Source organism: Pezoporus flaviventris, unplaced genomic scaffold (assembly GCF_033815535.1).
Source record: "Pezoporus flaviventris isolate CSIRO_AGI_PZ_B2104156 unplaced genomic scaffold, CSIRO_AGI_Pfla_v1 ptg000029l, whole genome shotgun sequence".
NCBI classification, from domain to species: Eukaryota; Metazoa; Chordata; class Aves; order Psittaciformes; family Psittacidae; genus Pezoporus; species Pezoporus flaviventris.
In genome coordinates, this window is record NW_026892577.1 from 6,330,001 (window position 1) to 6,346,861 (window position 16,861).

The following is a 16,861-nucleotide window of genomic DNA, read 5'->3' on the forward strand; positions in this document are numbered from 1 at the left end:
TTCTTAGTACTCATGGTCAATCTAGATAATTAGTGTTAATTTTGCTTAATTTTTTTTAAAAGGCACCTTTTCATAACATCTGCTGTTTCCTCTCCAGTGCCCATTAGAAGAGAAAAAAAAAGTGTAAGCCTGCAGTGCCTTTCTCCAAATACATCACCCCCCCAAATGATATTAAAGAACAACTGGTGTTAGATATTTTAAACTTAACAAAAAACATCAGAAACCCAAAACTATAACATAGATGTCTCTCAAGAAAAAAAAAAGTAGAAGAGAAGGAGGCGGAGGTATAAAGAAGGAGTTTAGAAGGCAAAAATCTTAAAAGTTAGAAGATACTTTAAAAAGAAAACACAGACTAGGAGTGAGCACAAAGAATGGAAGATTATAATTACAGAACAGATCTATAATGCTGTAGTGGTATACTAGAAATGAAAGGCCTATCCTGCTATGTTAAGGGGGAGGTGGGGTGTTTATAATCATATTTCACATTACAATGTGGAAGAGCTACCCAAGAGAAAGAGTTAGCATTTAACTGTGTATTTGGATATACTATATAACCCACATTTAATCTGAAAAGGAAACTACAAGCCCACAGTTCAGTTCAGTCTTACTGAGAGCAATTAGAATACTACAGCCCTGTGAACTCGGTGCTAGCATTAACTCAGAGCTGTTTCTTACTTGATTTCAGAACCTTTTCATCCAAGCCATTCTATAATGAAACAATTTTTATGAGAAAGGCTGATGTTATTTATATTGTTTGGGTTTGGAGATACCCTATTCTTTGGTTATGAAATCAGTGCCCTAGCGTAGCAGCTGATGCTTGCAACTGCTTCCCACCCCTCCCCAAATTCCTTCTCCCACAGTAGCCCCTGCTCTCTGTGAGGCTGGGCAGCGAGGTGATTCAGTGCATCTTGCAGCTTCAGAAACGGCTTCTATCTGGAGTTATATAAGGAAGTTTTGCAAAGTGGCACGCTATCACTAGAGATTTAGTCATTCCATGTGGGCTGGATTCAAACTGAGATCTCAGGAGCTCAAAAGACAGAATGACACAGCCTCCGTGGAAGCCTGTGTACGGCAAGTGTGCTAGAATAGAGCCCTGTAATGAGAGGAAGCACAGGTTTTATTAACAAACACTATGGCAAACCACAATTTCTTTTAAGATCAGTTCATACCTCCTTAGGAGAACTATAATTGGGGATGCCTTGATGTTTCACTATGTGACAAGTTAAGAATTATGCCTGAGTCACCATACTAGCCTTCATTTAAACTTTAATGTGCATTTTGCATTGGGTATAAAAACACCGTTGCAATTACAACCTATCCAGCACATAGTGAGTACTAAGTACAGAGAAGAGAATGCTAACAATTGTTTATCAAATTATTTCTCTACCTGTACCTAGAAAAAAACAGCAAATCCCTTTATTTACTTCTATTTCCTGCCTCTTTCACAATACGCAGAGAGAGGAACAAGTAACTTATAAGGCTAGCAAGAAAAACCAAAGAAGAAAATTACCAGAAGCAATGTCAATTTTTTTTAGGTGGCTGACAAAGAGGATTTAGACGCTCCATAAGGTATGAGTGAGTTCAGTACAACTCCCAAGTTGCAACAACATCCTGAATTTTATTTGCCTTCATAGCCATTTCAAAAAGAAGAGCAGTTAAGTAGCAGCCTTGTTCTTTGTATCTGATTCAATTTTCAGAGTAAATTTACAAATTAGGAATCTTTACGTTTATAAAACTATAAACTATGTTTGCAAGCAAAAATGAGCCTACGACATTGTTTTACAAAAGCACAGGAGCAGATGTGCATGTGTTGTTAAAGGGATGAGCAAATGAACCTTGTTCTTCTGAAAAATCTCAGAAAGAAGGCTATAAAAACCCTTGCAACAATATTGTCATCTGTTTAAATACTGGGACTATCGGGGAGGGGAGCTCAGCAGTGGTGGGAGGGCTTTCATGTGGTTACATGTTTATTTTGTTTAATTTTTTTTCCTGTTTTACTTTGGAGCTTTAACATCTTAATATCAGCTCCACAAGAAGAGGGAAAAATAAAGCATTCAGGGTGGAACAATCTTTACATCACAAATATCTTACTGTTTTTAAGAATTCTCTGTAATTGTCCTTAATCTGGTTACTTTACAATTCTTTGTCATCACCATTTCTAAAACTTACAAATCCTTTCCTGCAGAGTTCAGTATTCAATACTGATATGTCTGGGAACACGTTTCAAAAAGAAGATACCAGACAAATATGTGATGCTAAAATACTCGTGCTTCTAAATATATTTATTCAAATACTTCACTGGTTCCAGCTCTCTGTATGAAACCCTTCAGAAATCTGACCCATAAGTAATCTTGACTTTACTGAGACCTTCTTGGTATCTATGAGGAAACAATAATAATAAAGCATTTCAGATACCTGCTTTGCTACAGTAGTAACAGAGATTAATTTCAGAAAATATACTGAAACATTTGAGGAACTGACCATTAAAACAGGCTTCTCTCTCTAAATATTTATGAGTCATTTTATAACTGGAAGAAAGGTGTTCTGGAATACTGATCTCTAGTGTTACACCTACAGATCTACAGCACTCACAAATACATAATAAATATTGATATGTGTGTGTAGGTCTGCCTGTACTGTATTTGCAGTGGATATACAATATCCAGCATAATACATAAACTACTTGAATACCTCACACCAAACTCAACCATTATGAAACACTGTGTAATTTTTAGAGTGTTTCAGCACAGGTTTTTACTAAAGCAATGCTTTCACTTTCAATACCAGAGTATAAATGTATTTACCCTATCAAAGATTTTGTGATGTAAACATGATTATTACTGTACCTGATTTGATGATCATGGTATTCTAGCAGAGATCAAATAATACTGGGGTTTTTTTTTTCCCTTCTTTTTCTAGTGCTTTTAAAAAAATTTCCACTATCAAAGAATGTTAATTTCTAAGGTTTGATCTAGAGATTCCCATGTAAGTATACAATTATTAGGGAAAAAGAGGCACAACAGTGAATATTTTAAAGCAATGTAATCAATATTTTTGCTTTGTGTAGATTTCCCTGCAACAATGAACAAAAAGATCTACTTCAGATTTAGAAACTCAGCTTTAAAGGGAAAGCTAGACAACAAAAAGCAAGAAAGTACTCACCTCTTCACGTAATTTTATCAACTGCAACATGAATGCACAGAAAAGATAAAAAGGAAAGAAATGGCAGGAAAGAAAGATCAGTTGTGTGACAGGATACAGAATTAACATTGACAATTTATCTGTTTACATGTTTAGCATTTAAAAATCACAGACAAACACATTAAAAGAACCTAAACATAGACTACATGCAGAGTTTTTTGAACGAATAAAGATCACTTTCTCACACTGTCACATTAAACAAAGAGAATAGTGTGAAATTCTCTTTTAAACCACATCTAAGACACCATCATGAAATAAAGGGGAATGACTTCATAGAAGTCTATATTATAAAGAAAAAACAAGTTTACTATTCCTCTCTTCGAAGATTGTACAGCTGAAGTGGTTTTGTATATACAAGTTTTCAGAATGTTTTCTGTATATTTTAGTTGTGACAACTGATTTCTTATTTTACTAGCAGATCTAACTTATTAATAGATGACTGCATCTTTATAGCATGTAAACAGCATTTCAATTTTTATATACCTGAGTTCTACTCTAACTATATTATCTAATTTTATTATTGAACCTCATATAGACTTTTTTTCCAGCTTAAAAAAAAAAAGGAACAGCTTACATAAATGGCTCAGAATTATGATTTATTGCATAGCGTATTTAAAAATAGACAAAGGAATAGGGAACAACACAAAAAGTATTTCCCTCAGAAAAGACCCACTCCAGGTTCTTTATCCTAGACCACTACTCAGTGTGTGCACATATACACACAGTGTGTCTGTGTATATTTATACAGCATATACATTTATATTTATCAATTTATGATTATAAATTAACACAACCTAGCACTATTAATAACATTGCTCTGGCAGGTTCACTATTAAACTAAATATAAGCCCAGTCTGATTATCAAACTATGTTGTAATATGCTCTCCCTTTAGAGAGATAGATAAATCATTTGTACTGGAACAAAACGCATAATTACTCACAACAATCGCCTGCATAAGAGTGGCTCTTTACAAGAAATTACAGTTCTCTCACCGATTCCAGTTGAATTCAAAATTACAACAGCTACATCATTATCTCAGGTTATGCTGATACTTCACCTACAGTTTCATAACACTAATTTTCAACACGTGTGTAAGCTGAGAATGTTTACTACTAATAAAGTCTCACCAGCATGAAGGAAACAGAAGAACCTCCATTATTCTCTATTGTTTCACATGGCTTGCCTAGAACTGAATGTATGCCTCACCCCACCACCAAAACAGACAACGAGGCTCTAACAAGATGTAATTAGGAGGGCTACTACCATACAGACTTAAACTGAAATGGCTCTTTAGTACGTAGCTGAAGGAACTTTGCTAGAATTTGGTCTAAAGAAAACTGCATTTTCCGCCAAACCAGCTCTTAAATTCAAGTGCTTGGCCTATCATAAATTGGTCTCTTTCTCCAGATCTTCCCCCCCTTTTTTCCCCAAAAAGGCAAACATTAAGGCTCTTTAGAAAGAGACGATCTGGGAGTTGATCTCATAGCTATCTTTTCTTTCTGAGGTCACCATTCTTCAGTTGGCTATCATACTTAAAGGGCCAAAGTTTAAAACTACTCTCCCGCAATAGAGCCCATTTGGGCATGCCACCCTGCTATAATCAATGAGAGTTTTAAAATGCTGCACATTTGTTTTTTCAATAGGTCCCAAACAAAAATGTTCTATCTTGTTTGTGCTGCATGGCTGAATTTAAGCTCTGCATGGGATTTGCAGCTAAGCTAAGTAACGGGAGAGGGTTTGTTTTTTTTTTCCTAACATTGGCTGAAAGATATTCATTCAAATTAACAAAAGATGTATTTTTCCCCCATTTAACAATGCTCTTGATGAAATTGTGCTACCTCTACATTTCTATTTTGAAACCTTATTTTTATAATGCTCACCGCTTAACTGCAAGCAGCAAAAAGCCGTGTGCAGCCACCATTTTAGGTTATGATAATCAGCGTATTTTTGAAACAAAGATGATTTTGGGGGGTTTGTGTCTTTTTTTGCAATACGGAATTCGATACAAGAGGTAATCTGCTCCTTTGTAGGCTGGGAAAAAACCCACCATAAATCTGGTTTACGCTGGTTTGAACCAGTGGAATCTCTTGTGGCTAAGCCTTCTGCTGTGACTAAAATCAAAACTGCGCCGCAGAGAGCGAGATGGGGGATGTGTGTGTATGTGTGTGTGCACGCGTGTATGTGTGTGTGTGTGTCTGTGAGGCACGTCACGTGGCATAGAAAACTACTGAATTTTTTTTATAAGGCTGATAACGCCACCGCCGTCTCTGTCCGCATACAGATAACGAATAAATGCTGAACTCTATTAAACGCCCTTTACACATTATCGTGGGTCGAACACACAATTTTCTGAACTTATGATGACAGTCTATTTATTTTGCTATAAACCCTCGGCATGTAACGAACAGATTTGTGTCTGGTAATGATCTGCTCTGCCAGGGCTATACGAAATGATACCGACCTTCTTTAGATCTTGGGGAATTAAATTGACCAACTTCACCCCCTGGTCTGTAGCTGAAGTCTGACACACTTTATGCACAGCAAGCCCAAATCTAATATTCTCACAACTTTGTAGTCAGAAATTAAGTAGCCACAAAATATTTGTTCACCGCAAATCACATATACAATGTATGTGCATATGGACACGCAATTTAACCTAATGCAAATTTATTTAAACTTATTAATGAACACAGTTGAGAAAGAGAAAGGAACACTAGTATATTTCAAGAAAGTTGGTAACACCATACCTGACATTTTAGTTGAGAAGGATTTCCGATTTAACACAATACATACTTTCTAGAAAAACATACAAATTGCCACATAAACCAGTTGTATTGTTATTCAAGTGAAGCCATAACTTTCAGTAGTGCACTAAATGCCACAAAACTTTCAAGGGATTTGATAAATGCTGGTGACCAGAATGACAAAATAAGACTTGAAAACAACACAGACTGTTTAAACCACTCCTGGGAAATAAATAACAACCCAATGCACACAGTAGGTTTTGGGGTATGGGGTTGTGAGGTGGGTTTTTTTGATATAAGGAGGGATGTCTCCAGATTCTCAACCTCTGCATGTGCCTCATCTGACTACATTCACATGGTTCAAATTAAGACGAAATTAACATATACAAAGCAATGATCTACTAAACTCAGAAGTGCATACGGAGCACTTATACCACTATGTCATTAAATAAAGATGCAGTTACTTCAAAAGAAACTTTGAATAGCAGAATTGTATAATTCCTACAATTTACAAGAAGTTTCCATATGCTTTATCTGGTACAATTAGTTAAATCTTGGTATAACCATTATACGGCAACTGTATTCTAAGTTGTCATCTATACATGATGATTGGTACTTATGGGAGACATACTGGGAAAATTAAGACAAAAGATAATTTGCTAATTCTTAAATCTGTTCTTTGTACTTCAATCTTTCTTCCTGGGAGAACAACTCATGCCTATGACCCTATTCATTACAACTTATAACTTGGTTGTGGTTTGCTGTAATTGTACCTTTGAAACTCAACTGAAAGAACAGAAGTGCCCCATTTGTTTCTAGGCACTTAAGATGGTCGTATTACCCAATACATATTAAGTTCTTTTTGTCTTCTCACTCCACCAAAACCATTTATGCAAACATTTATTATGATGACAAAGATCATGCCTGAAACATGCAGCTCAGACCTCGTTTCCATTGGGGGACACCCCAGTCTTACCAGATATCCAGCATTTCTACTGGCAGATTTTACCAATATTCCTAGATTGGTACAAGAGCAATTCTGAGCTTGCAATGTTTTTCCACAGCTCCTCTGTCAGAAGAGGAATCCCTCCTCTCTCCTTTCAGTTTGGTGACTGAACTGGGGAAAAGAAACCCACCATTTTCCCATTTAACAAATTTAATAATCCAAACTGATTCAGAAGTAGAAATCCTACAATATTAGGGTGAAGGTCAGTTCATTTACCTAATTTATTTCCATCAGACAAAATGAAAGCGAGAATTTGAGGCATCTCCAAGTATTTTACATGTCTGCAAGTTATCCCTGAGCATCCATTCACCATCTAGTCCAAATTTGCTATTGATACAATAATGTATTGGAGTGAAAGTGCATTAGACCTGGAGTTACTGAGTTAAATATATCAATGTAACATATTCAGTGCATGGCGAGTACCCAAACCTTGATTTGGATAGCCGTACATTCTGATAAGCTCAACATCAGGCTAAAGTTTTTGTACTTACTGACTGTACCCATAACTACATGCATGTAAGATAAGTAAAAACATAAGTAATGACATTTAATAAGAAAAAAAGAGATTGCAACATTGATTATTGGAACAACACAATAAATAATCTTTTTTTTTTTTCAAATACTGGCATTCACATATTTAAAACAAGTTAGGTGACTCCTTACGTGGATGTATTTGACAACATTTTTCAAGGAAGAAAAGAAGAAATTCAGAACTTTCAAAGGTATAGTTGGGTTATAGAAAAGGATTTTGATTCCCTGTAAGACTAGACAAAATTGCTTTACCAGCCAAAATTTTCTTCCATTTATGACGTGGTCACTTGGAAGAAAAAAAATCATGTTGAAGGTAACATTTGGTTCCTTGAGATGAGACCATGTTTATTCCATCAATTTAGATCATAACTTACAAAAAGTGCACATGAACCAGTTATTTAATTATTCTTTAAAAAGTGAAAATAAAATATTTTATCTCATCCCTCCACATAAGATATTCTGTTATAAGTAAAGCTTCTTATCACAATTGCCCTTTTATGTCTGAATTCACATCATTTTTTTCTTGAAATGTAAAAATAGCAGCACCTTAAAAGAAATAAAATAAGAATCTTAACATTTTCATAGGACTGAGTTTATGATCATGACACAGAGACTGAAGCTCTTTTACCTAAAATCAGCCTTTCTGTAAATTCATTACTGAGGGATAAAAGAAAGTCTATTTTATTTGAATTTTGGAATCTCCCCTTGCTATAGTATATAAATATGAAGATTAATATCTTTTAAATTTAATTATTCACACACCTATTAGAGCTGCTATACATTAAGTGTTATGTCTACAGGTAAGTTCTAGCCTCTGTATAATTTCATTAATGTACGTATTAAAGTCTATTACAGAGTTTAAAACTTATACAGCACATTTAAAATACTGGCTATGGTTAGGGCTTAAGAGATCTGTATCTTAAAATTCATTGTATTGGGATAAGTCTCCAAGTCTTTTTTTTTGTTATCCTTAGTGGAACTGAGCTTATATTAAGAGAGACAGAAGATATCTACTATATTAAGATAAGGTAGAACATTAAAACTTTCAGAACATGGTTCCACTCTGTTTCCTTATCTAATACTGCATTTATCAAATAAACTTTTAAACAATTTTCACTTTCACTTCCAAAATAATCTAATAATTCTATCTGGTCAGAAAATATATCTGAGAGTTAAGAAAACTTTCAAATAATTTTTGACCCAAAATGCACACCTTTGATTACAACTAACCCGATTTTCAAAAAGAAAAGAAATACTCTTCTTTCAGACAGCTTGTCAAACAAGTTTCAGCACCAAAAGGAATATTAACAGGTGGGTCAAAATCCCCTGAATATAATATTGCCTTTATAATTTTCACTAGTCTAGCAGGACCCTCACTGTAGTCCAGAACAATACGGGTACAAGCTTTTAAAGAAGTCTCAGGATTATCAAGCTTTCCTTCATTAACAGAGATGGATGGCACTCTGCATTCTAGGACAACACGCATTATGAAAGTATGCTCTTCCTATTAGTACAACTTGTGGTTTTGGTACAAGGAGAAAAAAATCTGTTTAGGGAAGGAACCACACAAGGAAACCGAGTGGGGTACTGCCTAATTCTGAGAGCTCACTTCCATTTGTTTTGCCTGCCAGTGTTGATTTAATTATACTGCATTATTATCAAAGCTGCATTATGTACTTTTTTTATTCCTTTTACATGTGTTTGAGGTGAAGACCTTGGCTTTGTCGGCAAACAGTGCGTTTCAAGTTATTTTTTAAGTACTAAATAATAAAGAAAAGAGAAGAAAAGATTTTTTTTTAAGATAGCAGACAGTGATCACAAGTTAAAGGGTTAAATGTAAGATCTCCAAGAAACATTTTGAAGTTGATTAAGACCCCAGCTTTGCATTAAACAGTATCACTTCCACATGAGTTGTTGCTAATGCTGTTAAGGAGCAGCTTGAGAAGCCCAGTGTGCCAGTGACCTCCTTCACCCTCCAGCCACCCACTAGGGCTTCTTGATTAGCATCCTACCTGGTTCTCTGAGGAATTCCCGTCATCCCCTAGGAGCTCATTCCGCACCTCATCACTGTAGGCGATTCGTGACCTTTTCTGTAAAACAAAAAGAAAAAAAGGGTTAGGAAGTAAAGCTCCGAAGCCCTTGGCATCAAGGCTGATCATCTTAAACCTCGAGAGCCCCCTAATGGATACCTATTTGATAAAAAAAATTAATCTGCAAGTAAAAAGTTAACAAAAAGTTCTTCAACTGCTGTACTTTGACAAATAGGCACTTCTAAGACAGTCACACCCTCAGCATTTTAACAATGAAAGCAGCTTCAGTGAAGCTCAAGATGTATAACTGCAATTCCAATCCTAAGAACCAGGTGACCAGGAGAGGCAACATGCACTAATATCAGAAGCACTGAAGAAATGCGTGTGCTGGAACCAAATGCACTTTTCTGGAGAACTTGCTAGCTAGATGCAGAACTCAGAAGAGCACTGCAGTGATGCCACTAAACAGGAAAGGAAGACTGAGCTGTTCCCCTATTAAAAACTTCAACACTTGAACAACACATATTTGACAAAACTGGTTGAACTTAAACATGTAAAAAATTTAACAACTGTTTCCTATGCCACTAAGGCTATGAAAGCCTATTGGGAAAGGACAAGAAAACAAAGGGAAAAAGAAAGGAGAAAAGGAATACCTTTGTACTGTAAACTGGGAAGACCACAAAACTGAGACAGTTGTTCATTAGATGACGACAGAGAGTCACTATTCACAGCTTATGAGCACCAGATCTGCTCATAAACTGATCACCATATTGACTCTAAACTAGATCAAGTGCCAAGCAATGGAAAGCAAATGTCTGAAGATTACCAAGGTAGCACAGCGTTGCATGGAACAACGGGGAAGTTCATAAAGAGAACATCAGCCTAGCCTTCAAATTCCCTGTTGGCCAAATAACAGGCCCTTGGTCAGTTAATATTTCTACACTCGCTATTAAGAGAGACAAAGGATTTTTAATAAATTGGCTGAAGTCTTGTTACATTTGAGTGGGGTTATGATAAATTTTACACTTCACCAGAGGAAGAAACCCAAGAGTAGCAAGAACTAAGCTGTAGGGCCTTCCATTACTGATTGGCACTTCCCTCACACTCCGTCATGGTAGTCACTACCAGTAGGAACTCCAGAGATTCCTCCTCAAACCTCCCCTCATTGGACAATCATTCCAAAAAGCATATGTGAGACTGTGACACAGTAAACAACCCACTAGAATTTACACTGAGCACAGGGAAACTCATTACCTTTGCGATAAAGAAATTTGGAGGGGCATCACCCCTTACACTGGCAACCTGGCAGTGAAGTAAGCCTTGTGTTGGTCATCTCAGAGCCACACATTTTAGCTTTTTAGTCTGCACAGCTTACCCTTTGTTCCCATCATCATCATTACAATGCTTAGCGATTTGTGATTCAGTTGCTAGTGTTCAGATCTAGATTATATACTAAAGCTACAGATGTACGTAGCAAGGACAAAGCATACCATGGACCTACTACAAGAGATGAATTGTGCCAAATCTTTTGGAGATCTCAGCTGTCACAGTTTCATCCTAACCAAGCTAAAGTAGTCTACAGCATTAAAGGAAATGAGAACCTTTAAACAGGCTGTGGTATCAGAGCTGCCTGTTTAAATTATTCATTTCATCACTATGGGGGACTAAAACACTCCACAGTATGCAAGAATATCATATGGAGGTAGGTTTTGTTTCTCTTTTTTTCACCAAAAAGCCAACAAATTGCCATAGATTGCTCAATTATATTATTTTCCTATTTTTATTTGATACACATCAAAGAAGGAGGGAAATTATAAATATATACCAATAAATATCTAACCTTCTTTTCTGATTAACATTCAATCTTCCCATTTGAGGTCTAGCAGTTCAAATGTACAGTCTCTCCCAGTTTCACAAAATGACTCAGCCCCACTGATTCTGTTAGTGTTGAATGTATTTATCATTATTAGAATGAGAAGAGGCGCATGATGCTTCATGAGCTTGCTCTCCAGTGAACAAGTTGCCTAATTATATGTAGAGACTGAGATGGGTCCTGGTTAGACATCATTTATTTGAAAGGTTTAACTGGCTGATATTTTCACTCATAAGAGCCTGCATGGCAGAAATTACAAATAGTATCTGCACAGGAAGGAAAATAATATTAATAGCACTACAATATTTAGAGGCCCTTTACAGTCCTTTATATCAGCACCACTGAACTTAATAAATATATCTGTGTCATTGTTCTTTTACTGCGATTATCTGTCATGATCTGAAAATCAGTAATTATATTGAAAGAAATAACCCTTTGACTACAATTAGGTATAACTCTTTGCCATAATCAATAAATAATTTGATACTACTTTTGATCACAGTTTCACTACCAAACGAATCAATAATATAAAAGGAAAGGCCTTTGAACTAAAGTGTTCCCTTGTTCTTTCAGGATTTGTCCAAAATATCAATATCTTGAATTACTATTCTTACTTTTATTAAAGTAATACTGGCTAACACTTGTAAATGTGGCTATCGAAATCAGTTCAGTTTGTCTGAACTCAATAATTAAATACTGTTTAGATTTATGGAGGGTTTTAAGTTTTTAACTATCAGCTGTTTATAAATATGTACTTTAGCCAAATGCAAGAACGATAGTTTGAGCTGGAAATGTCACACTCTGCTACAGTTTGAAGGAAACCAATTCATAATGCATTTTATAAATAGTTAATGACTTCTATACATAAGCTAACCAGGCAAATCAAGAAATTGTCAACATTTTTAGTCTTAGTTGTCAGTTACCACTGTCTGCTGGTACTTTATACGTATGTTTCTAGAAAAGACAGAAGCTTTACAGGGTTTGTAATCCAAGCCATTTCTGGGCAGCTCAATACAGGTTTAAGAGGTTCTGTGTGCAGTTTTTTTGCATGTAAGGGTCTGTCTTATACAGAAGTTTTCCTTGTATTTTATATTTCCTTGTAGATACCTATACCGAAAGTCTAAGCACACAAGTTTTTAACCCGACGTACATGTTTGCATTCAAATGTAGCATTGCACACGAACACACAATAACACAAAAGGGTTAAGCTACTTTCTACAAGAACTTCCAAGACAGAAAGTTTCAGAGGCTGTTTTACATGTACTACAGTAACCAGACCTTCTGAGAAGGAAGAATTTCTGATTCCAGGCAGACCCCTCTTGGTTTATGAACAGGATTTTTGCATACTGATTGGGTGATTTCCTTAAAGCCCTGTTCAAACAGATACACTTGCTCAGTTCTGTCTGGCAATTTGGCTTTAAACAATCTGTCTACTTGACCCAAGCCTTAACATTTCCCAATAGAACTGAATGCGTTCGTGGGCAAGCCCAGCTAAATTAGAATTGAAATGAATTAACTCAGCTTAAACTAATTAAGATCTGTGATCTGCAGCACCACCCCCCTGTATGATTCTACATGTGAAGTAGGGTACATGTAACCAGACTGTAAGAATTCTGCTATACTACTAATCTGAGCATACCAATGAAGTTCGTCTATTACCAAAGCATATGAGAAGTTAATTTCCATGGCCTACACATGGCAAAGCAATTGCTTAAATTGCCTCACCTGGGAATTTAATACAATGTTATCATCAGACCAGCCACACTGTAAATAGATTTATAATGCTTTCCATGTGCTAGGCTAGGTTGCATATGAATTAAGTAATGATCTGGTATTACAATACAATCAGCTAGTTCCCACACCTGGCAGACAGGATGTTTTGCTAAATTACTACCTATACAGATACATCACAACATAAAAAACAGAAAAGGCAACGGGAAGAAACAATCTACAATTGGTGTATGACGATTTTTGCATGGTAACCAAGTAAGATGTAGATAGAAAGAGGTATCCAAAATAATCTGTTCCCAACATCTGCACAACAGAACACATACTTATTCATTTCTATTCAATTTTGGCCTAATATTCTGCATTCTGTACTTTAATTACCATCCACATTCTGAAATGCTCCCATTAGCGGAGGCCAGAACTAGCCAATGCCCCCTCACTCCAATGCACTTCCAGAAAGCAGCCAAATAATTGATATAAAGTATCGCACATTTTCATACCTGAGCTAAAGAATAGCTTTCCCCCTCCTAAATGCTAAGCAGCCCCTGGAACAGGAGAGCAAGCCAAGGTGCATTTCAGACAAAAGGCCCAGCAAATCTTTTCGTCCCAACCTCTCCATTTTTCAGGCTTAATGTTTTAAGAACAGATGAAGCAGATTGGTTTTGGTGAAATATGTGTAAACAAACAAAACGGCTTACTTATCCACAAACATCTGTTTTCATACAGAACTCATTAGGATTTCCTAGTACATACGAATGCGTTAAAAAAAGATCTTCAAGCATCTGTTTTAGAGTTTGGCCCTGTTCTAGATGTAAATAAATACTCGAGATTAGCATAAGCAGAAATAATTTGTAGGAATAAATTAATTTTATGTTGTGTTCTTAGCGAGCAGCCAGTTTTGTCATTGCTCTCGCTAAAAGCAAGGTGAAAAAAAGTGACCTGATCTTCAAATGGACTGTTAAATACTGCAGAATGTACGCTTTCATCTCTGCCTTTCGGAATAGATACTTAACCAGTTTTTGCTGAGCAGAAAGGGAAAAGATACAGTTAAACAAATTTAGAAGAAACATAAGTTACCCTACTTAACAATCTTAAAGTCTGTAGTTAAACAGAAACACAAAACCAGGAAATAATTTCTTCATAAAACAAAAGAATTTGCTCAAGAAATTGTGTTCAACCTTCAGCTTCCAAGTTTTCTACATTTCTCTGTATAGGTGATCCAGGAAGAATAGACTAGACACTTCAGACTGCAGTTTGAAAGGGGTTTTCCTGTTCCTGAATAGCTTACATGTTACTCTAAAAAGCAGGAAAACGATTACATAGTGCTAATATGCAATCTGATGCAATGCTGGACTTTCAAGTATTTCCTGATGAAAATAAAACCCTAAAGCTGACATATTTCTGTCCAAAAGTAAATCAAAACTATTTTACAGATCCTATTAAACTTCTGATTGAAAGAATCAGTTCAACAGTAGGCATTGGATGGCAATAATCAATGTGCAAGCCACTCCTGGTACTGCCATGCCTCCGCTTGCGCACAAAGAAGTTTGCAGGCAAGCCTGACAGAGAAATGCACAACTAAAACTTGTATTCTGCCACTCTGTCAAATGTTGTCAGCTTCTTACAATAGCAGAAAGAAATCAAACTTCAAGTGCTAATGTGAAATTAATGCAGAGATACTATCACCCATTTTAAGTAGAAGTCACAGATCTATAGAACTTGTTTTCAATACTCATCAACAAACATACTTTTAGTTTCATTATGGGGTGAGGGCAGGGAGGAAGGTCACACAAACCCCCATGAGGATACAACATACTATATTATGTTGGTCATGAAAAATGCACTTTCTGCCAACAAAACTACTTCCACCTCAAACTCATGACCAGTGGACAATGGATGTCACCAGCATCACTGGTGTTTAAATAATCAGCAACACTCTCTTGTAGGTAAAGAAGGAAAGAGGTGACCTGTGAGAGAATTGTAACTAATTGCTTCTATGAATTTAAGGAGTAACAGAAGAATTACTTCTGTTGTGAAAAGGACATTTGTATTTAGAAAACTAGCTTATATTTACCTGAGCTCTGCCTTTTAATAACCCAGAAAAGCAAAGTTTTTTCGAAATTCAAAGGTCTGTAACTAACTGACCTCTCCCCCCTTCTATTTTTCAGAGGATGCTTGAGTACCCACTACTGCATCTTCCAATCTAAAAAGACCACATCTATGGAAGAGTAATATAATGAAATATAATCCAAGCAGGGTAAACTTCAGATAATCTTTGCTTGGGCTTGGATAGGACTCTCCAAACATAACAATGAGTAATTCCTCTTAACCTGGTGTTAATATAAATTTGGTCCCTATGTATATACTACATCATTCTTTCATTAGAATTCAATTTCCCAAAGTGCTTTCAGCTTTGGGCTGTTCTATATAAGTTTGCCTTTTTACTCATATGCATCAGCTGACACACGAAGGGTGACTGAGTATTCTTGCAAATTTAGGTGTAACCTCTCTGTAGACAAACACAGTGACGTCTGCCTCTTGCACTGCCAACCTGCCACTATTCTGCTATCTCCCGTTGCCTATGTCTGCTAGTCTGTTCCTGTAATACACTTCTCAGTACTCTAATTTTAGTACTTTATACAACTGCTTTCTATTGATTCCTTCAAATGACCATTATTAAACTATTGTATTTCATTACTAAACCTATCTTTACACATCTGCTTAGCTGGCTAAGTTAACCAACTTGCCTATTCACTCAACTGAAATTCCTCTAAATTGTGCATGAGATCCCTTGAGTTCATTTCTTCTCAGATTTGCCTTCCAGAAAAGCCTAGTGCTTCCTTGTATTCACCCTGTGTGTATTCAAAGACCAGTCTGATAACCTAGCTTGCTAAATTTAAAGCTGGCTGGTGTTAGAGCCTTTTGCCATGGTTTGTATAGCAAACATTGGCATATATTGACCTAATTTGTTGACAAAGGTTTTGTAACTTGCAGCCCCTTATTTGCCACAGCCATTTCAATCAGCAAGGCTAGAAGAAAATGCAAGAGCAAGGTTGGAGAGGGGCAATATCATCTCTTCACGACTCAAACAACAGTTTGAAAATAGATACCTCAGCTGTAAGACTACACCTGATGCAGGTTCAAGGTAACCTACAACTTGACTATTCATTTGGTACAGGGGGGCTAAGTGGGAGAAATTCTTTTGTTTATAGCATAGGTTCACACTTGGACTTGGAGGCATGTCCAGATGTGGCATCAACAAAAATCTGGATCCAAAGAATAGCAACTGCCAAAATCAAGCCAGCGGTGTTGACAGACACATTGACCCTCAATTAATGTCCAGGCTAACTTGCAGAAATATTTAAGGATGCCAATATGATCACTTAATTCAGTCCCCATATTAAATCCTCTCACTCCTAAAACAGATTTTAAAAAGTCACATCAGGCACTGAAAGTCAGTCACTAATGTCATACAGGATGATGTTTTTCTACAGAAGTCTCTGCTAGATACAAACAGATCAGCAAAAGATCAGCAAGAGCAGGCTACAAAACTAAGCTTGTTTTGACCATGGTTTAACTACAGCAGATCTTTGCACTTAGAACTGGCATATGCACATAATAAGTATACACATAAGAAGACACAAGTTTCTCTCTAAAATTAAATTTTAGGGAAAATTGTTAAGGATAACAGTGGAATAGAGAACTCCTAGTGCCTTTTTCCAGTACAACACCAAGTTTATGTTTCTG

The 16,861-nt window shown here is 36.3% G+C and overlaps 2 protein-coding genes across 5 annotated transcripts in view; both read right to left on the reverse strand.

The window, feature by feature from the left end:
• The window catches only part of TECTB (tectorin beta), a 391,734-nt gene that overhangs the window by 238,689 nt on the left and 136,184 nt on the right, over positions 1–16,861 (reverse strand). The gene's annotated exons all lie outside the window — the stretch shown is intronic.
• Positions 1–16,861, reverse strand: part of VTI1A (vesicle transport through interaction with t-SNAREs 1A) — a 268,985-nt gene that overhangs the window by 201,407 nt on the left and 50,717 nt on the right. For 2 of the 4 annotated variants that reach the window (XM_061458756.1, XM_061458758.1), the window contains exons 4-5: positions 9,496–9,573; positions 3,163–3,183 (exon numbers count right to left, since the gene is read on the reverse strand). In XM_061458756.1, coding sequence (XP_061314740.1) covers positions 3,163–3,183; positions 9,496–9,573 — 99 coding nt within the window. The remainder of the gene's footprint in view (positions 1–3,162; positions 3,184–9,495; positions 9,574–16,861) is intronic. The other 2 variants (XM_061458757.1, XM_061458759.1) reach the window with 1 other exon arrangement.